The sequence below is a fragment of the Cherax quadricarinatus genome, chromosome 29 (genome assembly GCF_038502225.1).
Source record: "Cherax quadricarinatus isolate ZL_2023a chromosome 29, ASM3850222v1, whole genome shotgun sequence".
In the NCBI taxonomy this organism is placed as follows: domain Eukaryota; kingdom Metazoa; phylum Arthropoda; class Malacostraca; order Decapoda; family Parastacidae; genus Cherax; species Cherax quadricarinatus.
In genome coordinates this window covers 3,574,782-3,590,891 of record NC_091320.1, presented here as the reverse complement: position 1 = coordinate 3,590,891, position 16,110 = coordinate 3,574,782, and the positions used below count along the sequence as shown (strand labels likewise).

Sequence of the window (16,110 nt, the reverse complement as noted above, 5' to 3'; positions counted from 1 at the left end):
CCCTTCATAAATGTTACTTTGCTCACACTCCAACAGCACGTCAAGTATTAAAAACCATTTGTCTCCATTCACTCCTATCAAACACGCTCACGCATGCCTGCTGGAAGTCCAAGCCCCTCGCACACAAAACCTCCTTTACCCCCTCCCTCCAACCTTTCCTAGGCCGACCCCAACCCCGCCTTCCTTCCACTACAGACTGATACACTCTTGAAGTCATTCTGTTTCGCTCCATTCTTTCTACATGTCCGAACCACCTCAACAACCCTTCCTCAGTCCTCTGGACAACAGTTTTGGTAATCCCGCACCTCCTCCTAACTTCCAAACTACGAATTCTCTGCATTTATTCACACCACACATTGCCCTCAGACATGACATCTCCACTGCCTCCAGCCTTCTCCTCGCTTTTCTGTTTCAGTCATCTGGCAGGACGGTAGTACTTCCCTGGGTGGTTGCTGTGTACCAACCTACTATATATATATATATATATATATATATATATATATATATATATATATATATATATATATATATAAGGGAGTAGATTGGTAGACAGCAACCACCCAGGGAGGTACTACCGTCCTGTGGTAGTAGATTGGTATACAGCAGCCATCCAGGGAGGTACTACCTTCCTGTGGTAGTAGGATGGTAGACAGCAACCACTCAGGAAGGTACTACCGTCCTGTGGTAGTAGGATGGTAGACAGCAACCACCCAGGGAGGTACTACTTTCCTGTGGTAGTAGGATGGTAGACAGCAACCACTCAGGGAGGTACTACCTTCCTGTGGTAGTAGGATGGTAGACAGCAACCACCCAGGGAGGTACTACTTTCCTGTGGTAGTAGGATGGTAGACAGCAACCACTCAGGGAGGTATTACCGTCCTGTGGTAGTAGGTTGGTAGACAGCAACCACCCATGGAAGTACTACCGTCCTGTGGTAGCAGGTTGGTAGATAGCAACCACCCAGGGAGGTACTACCGTCCTGTGGTAGTAGGTTGGTAGACAGCAACCACCCAGAGAGGTACTACCGTCCTGTGGTAGTAGGTTGGTAGACAACCACCCAGGGAGGTATTACCGTCCTGTGGTAGTAGGTTGGTAGACAACAACCACCCAGGGAGGTACTACCGCCCTGTGGTAGCAGGTTGGTAGACAACAACCACCCAGGAAGGTACTACCGTCCTGTGGTAGTAGGTTGGTAGACAACAACCACCCAGGGAGGTACTACCGTCCTGTGGTAGTAGGTTGGTAGACAACAACCACCCAGGGAGGTACTACCGTCCTGTGGTAGTAGGTTGGTAGACAGCAGCCACCCAGGGAGGTACTACCGTCCTGCCAAGTGAGTGTAAAACGGAAACCTGTAATTGTTTTACATGATGGTAGGATTGCTGGTGTTTTTTTCTTTCTGCCTCAAAAACACTCAAGACAACAGGTAAGTGTTGCTACTTCTACTTACATGTATGCACACTGCATATACATGTACACGCATACGTATACACACCGATCTGAAAAATTAGTTGTATTTGACAAGCCCTGAAAACAGTGAATAGACCTGTCCGTTAAATGTTTAATTGTAATTACCCAGGAAATAGAATAGTTGGAGATTTCTCTAAGAGTGTTTTTATATGTTTTAAAGTTGTATTAAAGCTAATTCAGTTTATGTTAAAAAGAGCGGAGTGGAAACTCTCGTGTCATATTAAGCTCTCAAGTGCTAACGGATTTGAAATAACATCCCTAGACTAAGTGTTGCTGAGTCTAGAAAAAGTGTTAACATTGGTTGCTCCCAATGTAATTATCTAACTTAAACTAGCCGGTGTTCTGATTAACTATCCCCTCAAGGAAGGTTCCTTGATGTTGGTGAGGGGCTCTTGATTTAGGGAATTGAATCTGTGCTCCAGTTCCCCGAATTAAGCCTGAATGCCTTCCACATCCCCCTCCAGGCGCTGTATAATCCTCCGGGTTTAGCGCTTCCCCCTTGATTATAATAATAATAATAATCTGATTAACTATCATCCAAGAATGTTAACAGTTTTCACATACTAAATGAGTGACTTGTTTTAATGATTAATTTATTAAAGAAATAATGGAAACATTATGTGAGTATTAAGAAAATAAAGACCAAAGAGAAGTGGTAAACATTTATTATTCCTAAGAAATTTGGAAATCAAAGTAATTTTATTTAGAGAAAGACTTATTCTTTTTCGCTTGTTACAGAAACAGCCATAACAGGTCAAGACAGGGCCCCTGACGTAACAAATGGGGGCCTTTCGGGGATCCAGTCTGATCCAAGGTGTTGGAATAGCTGCCCGTCAAGGTGGATTATTGCTGGCACTGCTCTGATATCAATAATTGCACCATGGAGGCTCAAATACAGCAGTTGACAGGTGAGTTAACCTTGGCAAAATTAGACATTGAAACTTAAGGGGTGTTGGCAAATTGCTAAGCAGTTGGGCGTGACGTATAATAGGCTATACACCGCTGAGACAACCCTGTCTGTCCTAAGGAATATTTTATTCCCCATACAACCGGAGGCTTCTAAGTCTCTGGACTCAGACGAGGAAAGTCTGATGTCTCAGTTAGATCACATGTCTTTGTTAGAAGACCTAGAAAGATCGATTGAAGCAGGAGAGCCAGATCCTAGAAGTATTCTAATTTCCTTACCCTCTGGTAGTCAGGCGGGTCCAGAATCAAAGAAAATAACTGGTAATTTGGCCTCCCCTGCTGAAGGGTGTTTAACAGTGACAACTAATCACCTAATTCATAACTCTGATACTCTAGGAATACCTGGCGGAGGCGCTCGACCAAAAGAAGGGCCTAAGAGACTCCCCCCCCCTACTCCTTCACTGCCCCCTGGGCCCGAGACTAATTCGAGAGGATGGAACGACTCATTACCCTGCAGACGGCCCAAATAGAGGATCAAAGAAAACTGAACGAAGAAAAGTTTAATAGGGAAACTATCTGCTATAAGCTTCAGCAGCAAATAGAAGGAGTCGGGAGGTCGGGGATCTACGAAAACCTATCCTTCGATATACATAGAGCTGTGTCTCTAGTGCCCGATTTTGATACGTACTTCGACACCTTTTAAAATCAGACTCGGGCTACGCAATGGCCCCAGAAATGCTGGGCTACCCTACTTCATGCAGATCTTACCGGAAAAGCTCGAAAGTGTACGGCCTCCTTGCCCTACGAGAAGTACATTTAGAACGACATCATCAACAAGGTAATCTTGGAAACCTATAATTTGCTCCCCATCAGTTACCAACGAGCCTTCCGAACGTTACAGAGACTACCAGGACGGTCTTGGGTAGACTTCGCACGCCAGAAGAAAGTTGCATTCGAAAGGTGGCAGAGGGCCTCGAATTGCGACACCACAAGCAGTCTGTTTCAGTTGATATTTCAAGAGGATTTTTATAATGCTATATCCGAAGATTTGCGAAAATTCCTTATCGACCAACAGACATCGGACGTTATGGAAACCGCCGCCCTGGCTGATCATTATGATATTTCCAGCCAACTAATCTGTGATAAAGCTCCCAGAGAAAAGACAGTGAAAACAGGCCAGAGGGAACGGCAGGCGTCGTCGAGAGAAGGGTTCGGTAAAAATTTCCTCTGGATGTAGCCGCTTCATGCACCTTTTCCAAGCCTAGTAACAACGTTAGATCTGTACCTAGCGTAAACCAAGAAGCAAATAAAGCATGGAAGAGAATAACATGTACCTATCGCCATAGAAGAGGACACATAAGGAGCCACTGCTATAGGTAGGAAAATGATATGAGAAATAAGGATCTAGAAGGGGCACCAATACAAGTGGTGTCTTCCATGTCTCAAGATCAGGAAGATCTGTGAAAGGATCGCGGCAGGGTGGGTCAGAAAGCTTTTTCTCCAAGATGACAAGCACCGGTGAAAATATCAGAAAAGAAAATCCTGGAAGAACTGGATCCTTATTTTTCCAGCAGAAAAGCAGGAATTGACGAATCTCGAATGGTAGAAATCACAACATACCGAGATACCCTGAAGTTATACTTCCATTAAATGACCAGACATGCACAAAGACAGATATACTCCTAGAAGCTTATGGAGGATACGTCTCCAGAGTTTCTCTCCACAGAGTGTACCTGAAAGTAAGTAATTATGAAGGATACGCTACTGTTGGTATATCTGACTAAGGATTTCCCATCAAATCAGTCGACCTACTGATAGGTAGCGACTTAGGCCACGAAGGGATCAGTAAAGAACCGTAAGTGATAGACAACCCCTTAGGTGAGAATTACGCCGTCGAAGCTTATAGGCAAGAACCATCTTTATTTCCACTTGAAGTTATTGCGAGAACCATGGCGAAGTCCCAGCAAATTCCTTCTACGGCTGAGAAAAAGGAAGACAGTGATGGGTTGGGTATGGAACTATTGTTTAGCGAGACTCACTGGCCGAAATCCAAGGCTTCGGAACCTTCGAGACTAACTTCAAATCTAGATTCCTTGTGTATTAAAAACTTTAAGCAAGAAGATTTGATCTGAGGGCAACATGAAGATCCTTCTCTAGATGAGGTAAGAAAATTAGTGGTTAAGGAAAACGAGGTAGAGGATCTAGAGGATTGCTTTTAATATAGGGTAGAGCTTCACCCAGGGTAAGGAATATATTAGCCCTACCCGTTACTTTCCGTGAACTGGTCATTGGAGTCGTCCTCAATAGCCCTATGGGGGGACACTTGGGAATAAGGAAGACGTTGGGAAAATTACCGAAATACTTCTTTTGGCCAAGAATGAGGGAAACAGTGGTGGATCACCTCCGGCTCCTCTCATTTCTCCCCTCAAGGAAGGTTCCTTGATGTTGGTGAGGGGCTCTTGATTTAGGGAATTAGATCTGTGCTCCAGTTCCCCGAATTAAGCCTGAATGCCTTCCACATCCCCCCCCCAGGCGCTGTATAATCCTCCGGGTTTAGCGCTTCCCCTTGATTATAATAATAATCCTCTCATTTCTATCGCCGCGAACGGCGAGCCGTTTTCCCGCCTAATTATAGGGAATCAGTACCTATTTACAATAATGGACACCGCTACCCGGTACCCAGAAGCCATACCCATGAAAAGAATAAATGTTCGTGCCGTAGTTCGAGCGCTGGTTAAATTCTTCTCGCCAGTAGGGTTACCACATGAAAACCGATCCTACCAAGACCTCAATTTCACCTCCAAGGTCTTCCGGGATGCCTTTTCACGTCTCGGGATAAAATCTGTGCTCGCAACCAGTTATAGACCCCAGTCCCAAGGAGCCCTCGAGAGGTTCCTTCAGACTTTGAAAACAATGATGCGCTCATATTGTGATTCCTTTTCTTCTCTTTGCTGTAAGAGAAAGTTAACAGGAAAATCTGGGGTGTAGCCCTTTTCATTTAATATACGGTCATTGAGTAAGGGGGCCTCTTGCAGTATTGAAAGACGTATGGATGGGAAAAGTTATGCCGTCTTTACGAGTATCTCTGATGCAGGAACATCTGTCCTTTACCAAGGACTTAGCCGTGACAAACTTACCAGAAGCTCAGGCTAAAATGAAACAATGCTACGATAAACAGGCAGTCAACCTCTCATTCCGGGTTGGAAATAAAGTTTAAGCGCAAAAATTAGTGCCTGGACACGCTTTGCAGCCAAGATACTAAGGTCAATTTGAGGTAGCATGAAAGCTAAGCGAAGTAAATTATCTGGTACGCACGTCAGGAGAAAGAAAGTCAGACCATGTGTGTCATATAAATTAGTTAAAGGAATATCATGGAGGAATAATTCCAACTGCTGCTGTGCTCCCCGAATCTCGAGAAGATGTAGGTTTGCCGGACTGTTTCAGGGAATAGAACTTCGTCTTAAAAACTCAGAGGTACTGGGGTCTCTGGACGATTTTCTAAGGGACCTATAAGGCTGTAGGGCTGAAGAAGTAAAGGATATAATATTGAAGTATTCGACCTTATTTGGCGACATATTTGGCGACATATTTGGCGACATATCCAAACGTTGTACGCTCGGAACCCACGATGTGGATGTCCAAGGCGTCTCGCCTAATAAACAAGCTCCTTACATATTGTATTAATGTTGGTAGAATTACCGACAATATGTTAAGTAACGGTTTGACAAAGCTCCTGGAGAGCGAAACGTTGCCACAAAAAAGTCACATTAGTTGCACTTGTGTCCTTGTACTTAACAAGCTCTTCACCGCCTGAGTCCAGTGAAACATAAGGCGTTAAGGGAAGAAATGGAGTTTCTACTGTCACATGGGCTAATCGAATGAAGCAAAAGTCCTTGGACCTCTCCCTGTGTTTAAGTTCCGAAAAATGTTCCGGATGGATTCTCTTTGCCTCGAGTAGATGACCTAATAGCTAGAGTCGCTGGAGCCAAGTATGTGAGCCGACTGGACTTGCTAAGAGGCTACTATCAAGTACCTGTCTTCACGTGAGGGTTTATTCAACTATCTGGTTACCACTACGTTTCAACGACTACTGAATAATCTAACCTATGACTTAGAGTCTTAGAGGGAGTAGAAGCCTACTTAGATGACTTGGTGGTTATCAGTAATGAGCGGGAACAACATTTATCCCGTTTAGAAGCTCTTATTAAGAAGTTGGAAAGTTATAATTTTTCAGTCAACCTGACCAAATGTAAATTTCGGCAGGCCAAGATAAAGTATTTGGGTTTCAATATAGACCAAGTTACGATGGCTCCCACTGACGCAAAAGTTAGAACCATTTCAGAATCTCCCATACATTAAGATAGGAAAGGGGTACAGAGGTTCTTGGGTATGACCGGTTACTACAGAAGATTCTGTCCTAACTTCTGTCAAGTCGCATGCCAGTTTTTGTGCTTACCAGTACTAAAAGTAAATTTCTCTGGTTATAGGAATGTGATCTGGCCTTCGGTAGGTTGAATCGCTTACTTTATTCAACTCCAGACTTGCACATAGGCGCCAGTAGCTATGCTATCGAAGCGGCGCTGCTACAGCCATCATCGTCCCCCGATATCCTCCATCCAGTAGCTACATCTCCACTAAACTAAAACCTCACCAAAACAGTTATGCTACAGTGGAGATAGAAGCCTTAGCTTTAGTTATATCCTTTGAACATTTTGATGTTTATTTAGGCACTTCTCATAAGATCAGTCATTCTGATCACAATCCTTTAACTTTCGCTAATTCAGTGAAATCCAAAAACGCTAGAATACAGAGATGGGCACTCAGGATTCAGTCTTTTTTCCATACGAATTCTTCACATAAAGGGCAGACATAATGTCGTTGATGAAGCATTGTACCGTTCTTAAGACTAGGTCAAAGATAAATTAAAACAATATCCATTTTCTGAGGCCTTCTAGAGTTAAAGGAATTAAGACTAGTCTCTACCTACATTAGTAACCTATATTTAATATTTCAACTTTTTCACCTTCAGTGGTGTGATAATGATAACGATTACAGGACTGTAAAGAAGAGTGGAACTAAGATATTAGAGGTTGAGGCAGTATGTCCGGACGCTGCTTGAACATCGGCATTTTTGGTCCTCCCAGTAGTCTACACGGCCCCTCGATGTCACTGGAAATTGGCTTCAGAGTCTTTGATTCTAATGAGGCAGACGTCAGGCTAACTACATCGTCTCCGTATCGATCGATTCCCCGAAAGTTTAAAAAACCCTGAGGTTGACAATGGAATACTCAAGAAGGGAAGAAGAGTGTCCCATCTTTCTCAAGGTTGTAATCAAATAAAATGCCTATGTCTGATAAAATAGGGCTTGGAGATTATGATAGAATAGGGCTATAGTGTAATTCGATTTATGGTGCGACGGTCTGTCGTACGGGAGGAGTGCTACACCCCTGGTTGATAAACCCGAACAGGTGCGATAGAAAATGCGTACGTCTGCCTTTTTCACTTAATGTTATATTATCTGTATTTTCATTTACCACACTCGTCTTACTCATGGGTATCTCATGGAGAGGCACCCTGTTCCTCTCTGTGAGCAGTGTCAAGTTCCAGTATCGATTAGCCACATTCTGTTAGACTGCCCTCTCTATCAACGAGCACGCAGAATTTACCTCTAACGTCGTCTTCGGTCTACTACTCTCTCTTTACCTTCCCTTCTTGCTGATGGACCCTCCTTTAATCCTGACTCTCTCATTGACTTCTTGACAACGACTGATTTTCTCCACAAACTCGGATGATACTTTTCGCACTCCCCTCAGCCCTTTCTAGTTCAGTCTCTTGCTGCCCTTTACCCTTTCACCATCCACTACCCCGCTGTTATCCGTAACCTATTACTCATCCATCTCCCTTTTGCCACCTGATGCCCTCGCTTCCTTCCTGCCTTGCAGCGCTGTATAGCCCTTGTGGCTTAGCGCTTCTTTTTTGATTATAATAATAATAATAATGTATTTTCATTTATAGTTAAAATGAATATATTCTGCTTTATAACATTAACTGGCTGCGAAATAATTAACCATGTTAATAGGTAGGAAATATTTTGTACATCTAAACCACTGGTACAACCACGTTAAGTACCAGGAGGCAGTTTGAGTCACCCAACCTCGCCCATCAGTCCGACTGTCAAGGAAGCCTCACCTGACTCAGTTCTTACCCACCTCTGGTAGGGAAAGTATCTCGTATATTGAAGCTTGGATTTAGCCTCTGCTTGAGGATTTAGAGAGGACCCAGGAACTTTAGATGGGCCCCTTGAACAGATGTCTCTTGGACTGAGAGGTAGTTGAAGAATTAGTTGTATTTGACAAGCCCTGAAAATAGTGAATGGATCTGTCCGTTAAATGTTTAATTGTAATTAACAAGGAAACAGAATAGTTGGAGATTTCTCTAAGAGTGTTTTTTATGTGTTTTAAAGTTGTATTAAAGCTTATTCAGTTTGTTAAAAAGAGCGGAGTGGAAACTCTCCTCTTAAGTGTTAAATAACATCCTTAGACTAAGTGTTGCCGAGTCGAGAAAAAGTGTTAACATTGGCTACTTCCAATGTAATTATTTAACTTAAACTAACCAGTGTCCTGATTAACTATCATCCAAGAATGTTAACAGTTTTCACTTACTAAATGAGTGACTTGTTTTAATGATTAATTTATTAAAGAAATAATGGAAACATTATGTGAGTATTAAGAAAATAAAGACCGAAGAGAAGTGGTTAACATTCATTATTCCTAAGAAATTTGGAATTCAAAGTAATTTTATTTAGAGAAAGACTTATTCTTTTTCGCTTGTTACAGAAACAGCCATAACAGGTCAAGACAGAGCCCCTGACGTAACAAAGAACACGAAAAGGAGTTTTTGCAACCACACTCACACCTTTATCAGTTTAAGCAGCCTTTTTCAACAGTTCAAATCTATTAATCTGCTGCTAACAAGTGAGTTCATATTCTGTGTTAATGTGGGCATAAGTAGAGAAACTTAAGCATTGACAAAATGTAGTTTTTTTTATTTTTTATTTTTTTTTTTGCTATAGCCACTGTCTGAGATAGCTTCCTATGGCCCTATCATACTACGCTAGGAAGGGCTATTAACTCTGTATGCCTTATAATTTTCCTTATTATTTTAGCATAAATGATACCTGTATATTGTATAATTAGAATCAATTGTAAGAATAGTGATAATTTAAGGTGTGAATGATTGTTTATGACCCATGTAACTACCCTATGGCAGCCTTGTTCAGCTTTATACTAGCCTATTTTATCCTGCCTCTTTATAAATCAGTTTTCCTTTTAATATCTTACTAGATTTCTGCTGTTAGTTATCAGAGATGTAAAATAAGACTGTCTCTCTGGTAATCTTTTCTTTATCTTTGATCTACACTCTTACTCTTTATTTCTAACATTTAAATCTTCTAACCTATCTTTTATGTTAATATTATTTTATTAAACATCTACTTTTGCTTAACTATGTTTTTTCTGTAATTTACCTTCTACCTGAAACTCAACCTAGCTTGTCTGTATCTTTGCTATGTTTCATCATATCCATGCTAGCATATGTTTCACGTCTGTGTATTTGCTAAATTTATATATATATATATATATATATATATATATATATATATATATATATATATATATATATATATATATATATATATATATATATATATATATATATATATATATATAATGACTTAAACTAAAAATGTTCAGGTTAGCATAGACACCACTATGACCACAAATGCAAGTTTTTACAGACGAATCTCCAGCTAGCGTGGATTATGCTAACCTTCCTATGGTGTAGAAATATACCTAGTTGGACGAATCTTATTGAGCTAGCTGGTCCAGTGGCTAACGCGACGGTCTGGAGTTTTGAGATTCTCTAACCGCGGGTTCACACCCCACCCGTCGTATGGTTTGTTTGCAATCGTGTCATTACGATTAGATTTCTTATTTTTTTTATTAGTGTATAATAATCTTTTATCAGTGAGTTATATAATTTATATTGTTTAATGAATATGTACTAGTGTCCTGTTAATCATGTTCCTCCCTAATTTTTCTTGTAAGATCTTTGTGTGTTTCGTGACTAAACAAGCAAATACTTACAGGTTTAGCAGCAACTAGGCACCCCTTCCCCCCCCCAAAGAGATATCTAAGAATTAGTAGGAAAGGATATAGTTACTGGAGACCCAGAAAACTCTAGTCCCGGAGGATCAGATCAGGCTTGTAATCTGGGATTCGGAAGATCTCAGTAGCAGCCTGAAAAGAAATGTATCAAAGCAATGAATCAAGGGCGGTAACCCGTGACAGTATGTTAAGGCAAGGGAGCTCCTTGAGAACTGTGTGCGGGTGTAGTTCTAATATTAGTTAAGCTTGTTCTAATATTTCATGTTTTGAGATTGCATATTTCTCTTTTGTTGGTGCCATGACTTCCGATTCTCTTGTTGTGAATGTATGTTTATTAAATTGTAAGTTGTTTATCTGGGTATGTTTTGCTTCCCTCTTTAAGCCAGGTATATAAGGTCTATTTGTCAGTATTTAAAATGCACACTGTGTTAATTTATATTTTCACTGGAGAGTCGAGTCCCTGATAAGGTACCTACTGCTCAGTTCTCAGGCCAGGCTACCCTAAGAGCCAGTACTTATCAGGACCATTGCCTTGTTATAGCTATCCTGACTTATTTCTCGCTGGTTTTTTCCTGTTCTAACCCAAGTTCCGTGACTCGCCTATGACTTCAGCTACGTCATCTCTTCCACTGTTAACGGAGCAGATGGTGGCACCATACTTCTGAGAGAATAGAGTACTACCTTCTTTTTCTCTCAAATTTTAGTAATTTCCCCTTATGTTTGTTTCCCATACTTTTGTCCACTATGAGTCTCGTTCTGTGGGAGTAGACAATATGGCATCGTCTGGTGCTCTGTCGACCCTAGGGTGGGACTTCGGCGGGAGCTGCGTTTCACAAAGAGGGGGGGGGAGGTGCAAATGCAAGACAGTTATCCTCAGAGTGGTGTGTTGCAGAGGTACAAGAAGAGGAGGAGGTGCAGGAGCAAAACACAATTACCCTCAGGGTGGTGTGTTGCAGAGGTAAGGGAAGGAGAGGAGGTGCAGGCGCAAGACACAATTATCCCCAGGGTGGTGTGGTGCTTCACACACGGGACAGATGCACCAGTCTCATTACTCACAGCCTCCAGCTCCGCCTTACAGCGCCACCTCCAGCAAGGGGATCTTTGCTCTGGCTTCACAGTGTGTGTGCTTCATCCCTCCTCAGAGCATGATAATGAAGCATCCGGCTGAGAGAGCATTGCCGCCGGATGTTATCAGTCTTTGTTTATTATGGAACAATGCTCAGATTAACTTATATATTTTTCTCTTTACAGCTAACAAGTTTAGAGTCGGGGAATGGTATTTTTTTTTAACTCAGTTTAGTCTGGAAAAGAAAACAGATGTCATCCCAAATAATATCATTACAAAATCCTGCCTCACCTTAGGTAACCTTCACTTAACATAAAGGAGGAACACTGCAGTAAACCTACTGGCCCATACTAGGCAAGTCTGTCTCAAACCCAAACCCACTAACTTTCCTCATGATGCTGCTCAGTTGTCAATCAACTGCACATTAATATTTCTATATGTATCAGCATGAAATTAAGACATGTGTGCAATATCTGGGTATCTTTATTGTAGACGTTTCGCCATCCAGTGGCTTTATCAATACAAATTCCAGGACATAACTTGAAGACAGTAGAACTATGTACAGAAGATGAGGTAATCAGTCCCTCAACCTTGGAGTAGGTGCGAAGAGCACCGTAGTCGTGGAGATTTTTGAGATTTCTTCTGCTTCAAAATCTCCACGACTACGGTGCTCTTCGCACCTACTCCAAGGTTGAGGGACTGATTACCTCATCTTCTGTACATAGTCCTACTGTCTTCAAGTTATGTCCTGGAATTTGTATTGATAAAGCCACTGGATGGCGAAACGTCTACAATGAAGATACCCAGATGTTGCACATGTCTTAATTTCATCTTGTCGGTATTATATACCATTCTTACATGTATCAGCATATGAGATATCGAGCTCGTGTTCTTTCGATTGTAAGCCTTTTTCGCTTTCCCTTTACTCCTACCACAATAAACTCATTATCCTGTTATCATAGCCATTTATTATTATTCATCTTACAACATTTTGCAACACAAGCAATGCATGTTTCGCCCGTATTCCCTCTTAGCACAAAACTGTTTGCCAGCGAGGCTTCAGACAGCCTAAGGACAAGTTGTATGAGCTGAGCTTAGAAAAATTCTATCCTTGAAATACAATACTACTACGGGATTCTCAGGAAAAATTCAAACTAGTAAAGACGTCAGATAAAAGAACACATTTACAACTAATGCAACATTTTATTGTGGCAACGTTTCGCTCTCCAAGAGCTTAGTCAGGCCGTCACTTGGAGAGCGCTACGCTGCAACAATAAAATGTTAGTTGTACGTGTCCATGTACTTAGCAGGAATAAAAGGTCACAATACCGTGACTGGAACAATGCACAGATAACCTGCACATAGGGGACAGAAACTTATGACGACGTTTCGGTCCGACTGGGACCATTAACTAGTGACACACTAACACACGAAGGTAAGGGAGCCACGTAGTTCTTTCTTCTTCTTCCTCTCTTTGTCCCGTCCCTGCCCTCGTGTGTGTGTGTGTGTGTGTGTGTGTGTGTAATATATATATATATATATATATATATATATATATATATATATATATATATATATATATATATATATATATATATATACACCGGCTCTTTTACCTTTCGGTCCGAGTTGGAGCGAAACATAGAAGTTTTTCCTCATATGTGTGGGGCTATTTGTGTATTTTACCTAGCATATTATGGGTAATTATACCCACATTATTACAGGTGTGTGAGAGCTTTAGAAAGGTAAGCTCCATCACATAACAGTAATGTTTCACGTATTGCCAGGACTTGGGAGAGAAGCCCTTCGACGACGTTTCGGTCCTTCCTGGGCCTTTATCAAATCACAACTGCTGTAACAAGTCAAAGTTGTGACGTGATAACCGCCCAGGGCAGACCAAAACGTCGTTATATGGTTCATCTGCCAAGATCAAATAATTTGTGAATCTTTCCGGCCACGGTTCTGTAACTATTAATGTTTCGATAATTTTTGTCTGGACAATAATAATAATAATAATTAATAATACAAATAATAATTTATACAAATTCATGATGCAACTTATACAGACCATAGCTGACATCAGTGACGTACTATACAGAAAGCACCTGGTTAAGCAGAGCATTTCGGACAAAAGTTAATTTTATCCCCAGGATGAGACCCACACCAGTCGACTAACACCCAGGTACCTATTTTACTGACAGGTGAACAGGGACAGCAGGTGTCTTAAAGAAGCACGTCCTTTTCGCTCAAGTCATGTAAACTTTGAGTGAAATTTTGTTCAATACGGCCTGCTCTTCGGTAAATGTTGACACATCGTCAGATAGGAGAGAAATGGCAGCGGTTTAGCGAATGATGTAGCATCCGTCATGGCCTCAGCCTGGAGGCAGAGGCTGAAAATATGGTGTTTGTGGACGGGAGATTGGCAAGAGTTGTGCATTCACTGACTTAATAGTCAATCACTTCATCACATAATGGATGGGACCGCCACCCAGTGTGTGTAGTGGTGGGTTTGGGTGGAGGTTGGTGTTTCGTGGTGGTTTCTGGCAGTAGGGGTGTATGTGGTGGTAAGTGGTGGTTTTTGGCGGTATGTGGTAGTATTTGGCGGAATATGGGTATTTGGTGGTATGTGGCGGTATATGGTGGTATGTGGTGGTAAGTGGTGATATGTGGCGGAATGTGGGTATTTGGTGGTCTGTGGTGGTATGTAGTATGTGGCGGTATGTGGTAGAATGTGGTGGTAAGTGGTAGTATATGATTGTATGTGGTGGTATGTGGTGGTATATGGTGGTATGAGGTAGTATATAGTTATATGTGGTAGTATATGGTTGTATGTGGTGGTATGTGTAGTATGTGGTGGTATGTGGTGACTTAATGGCGATGAATGACGGTCAGGCTTCAACTAATTGCAACTGAAGCTGAATATAATTAATTGCTTTTTAAACTAATTGTAATAAGTGAATATTTAGACTAAAAAGTAATTATAATTGATTGTTGTCAAGCTTAAATACCAGCTTAAATCACATCATAAAACTGGGGCGCTATTATAAGCTAATGACAAAATGAAAATACACGACAGAGGGTTCGTAAATGCACGTTATGTGATTCTCGTTGACCCACGAAATCGTAATAACACATTTGCAAACAAATCACGAATTTCCAATCGTGTTATTACGATTTCGTGGTTCCTAATAGCCACGCTAGCGTGAGATTCGCCTCCATCTGTACTTAGTGGTGGCCCATGCTAACCTCTCTGTTGTATAGGAATATACCTAGTTGGACGAATCTTATTAAAGCCAGCTGGCTCAGTAGTTAGCACACTGGCCTGTAAGCTTTAGGAGTCACTTGCGATGGTTTCGACCCCCACTCCCACCCTCTCCGTGATTTATGATGACGTAGGTACTAGGACTATCGGAGAGTTTTTCCTCCGATGATGTTCCCTCTGAAAAAATAATCGCAACTGCAACGATAGTTTGCACTGCAACTTCAGCACCGTCAGTGCTTTTAAAGCAGCAGGAATTTGGTTTATACCAGGAAGATGCAGCCAGGATTTGCAGCCTTTCCTCAACTGATGAATCTCAGATGAGAAATTCACTAATACCTTCCATGACTAACTCATCATGAAATATGATGCCTATAATTATAACCTTAATTTTTAAAAGGGTGGACCGGTAAGCCAGCGTAAAGCCTCTGTCAGATGACCAAAAGCTCCTGCTATGGGTCATCGTATGACCAAAAGCTCCTGCTATGTGTCATCGTATGACCAAAAGCTCCTGCTGTGGGTCATCGTATGACCAAAAGCTCCTGCTGTGGGTCATCGTATGACCAAAAGCTCCTTAATTTTTCGAATTTGAACCTATTACTGCGAGTTCTGTCTTAGGCAAGATATTTATCCCAAGTTATTTACATCCAGAGGGCTGAGAAGGACTTGAGATCGTTCAGACATTTATAAAGGCTGGAACAAAATAGAATAACTTGGAGAGTGGAAAAATCTGTAGTGGGAGGAAGGCGGGGAAGGGTCGTCCTAGGAGGGGTTGGAGGGAGGGGGTAAAGGTGGTGTTGTATTAGAGGCAGGTGTGTGCGAGTGGAGGCAAATGGTTTTATGACTTGTCGTGCTGTTGGAGTGTATCAAAGTAACATTTTTGAAGGGATTCAGGGAAACCAGTTAAGTCGCACTTGAGTCCTGGAGGTGGGAAGTACAGTGCCTACGCTCTGAAAAAGCCCAGGAACTGCAGTTTTTTAACTATAGTCAGCACTCTTCTGGAAAGAAATTAATAGAGTAAGTGATAAAAATGTTTTTAATTTTTCGGGTCACGCTGCCTCGGTGGGAAACGGCCGATGTGTTAATAAAAAGTAAGAAAATAATTATTTACATCCCCTTGCTGAAATCCATATACACACAATCATATTTATTACCTTGATTTATTTTAACGTGGCTTCGAATAGCCTCGGCAGGTATTGATTCCATCAATTTTCCCACAATGGAGGCTTGTCTAATTGGTCTAT

The 16,110-nt window shown here is 41.6% G+C and overlaps 1 protein-coding gene across 2 annotated transcripts in view; it reads left to right on the top strand.

Annotated features, from left to right (window-relative positions):
- Positions 1–2,203: 2,203 nt before the first annotated feature.
- Positions 2,204–16,110, top strand: part of LOC128690484 (uncharacterized) — a 429,208-nt gene continuing 415,301 nt past the window's right edge. Inside the window, exons 1-2 of one of the 2 annotated variants that reach the window (XM_070089787.1) lie at positions 2,204–2,378; positions 9,213–9,350. In XM_070089787.1, the coding sequence (XP_069945888.1) occupies positions 2,351–2,378; positions 9,213–9,350 (166 nt within the window). In that variant the 5' untranslated portion in view covers positions 2,204–2,350. Of the gene's footprint in view, positions 2,379–8,569; positions 8,704–9,212; positions 9,351–16,110 lie in introns of those variants that run through there. The other variant, XM_070089788.1, reaches the window with a different exon arrangement.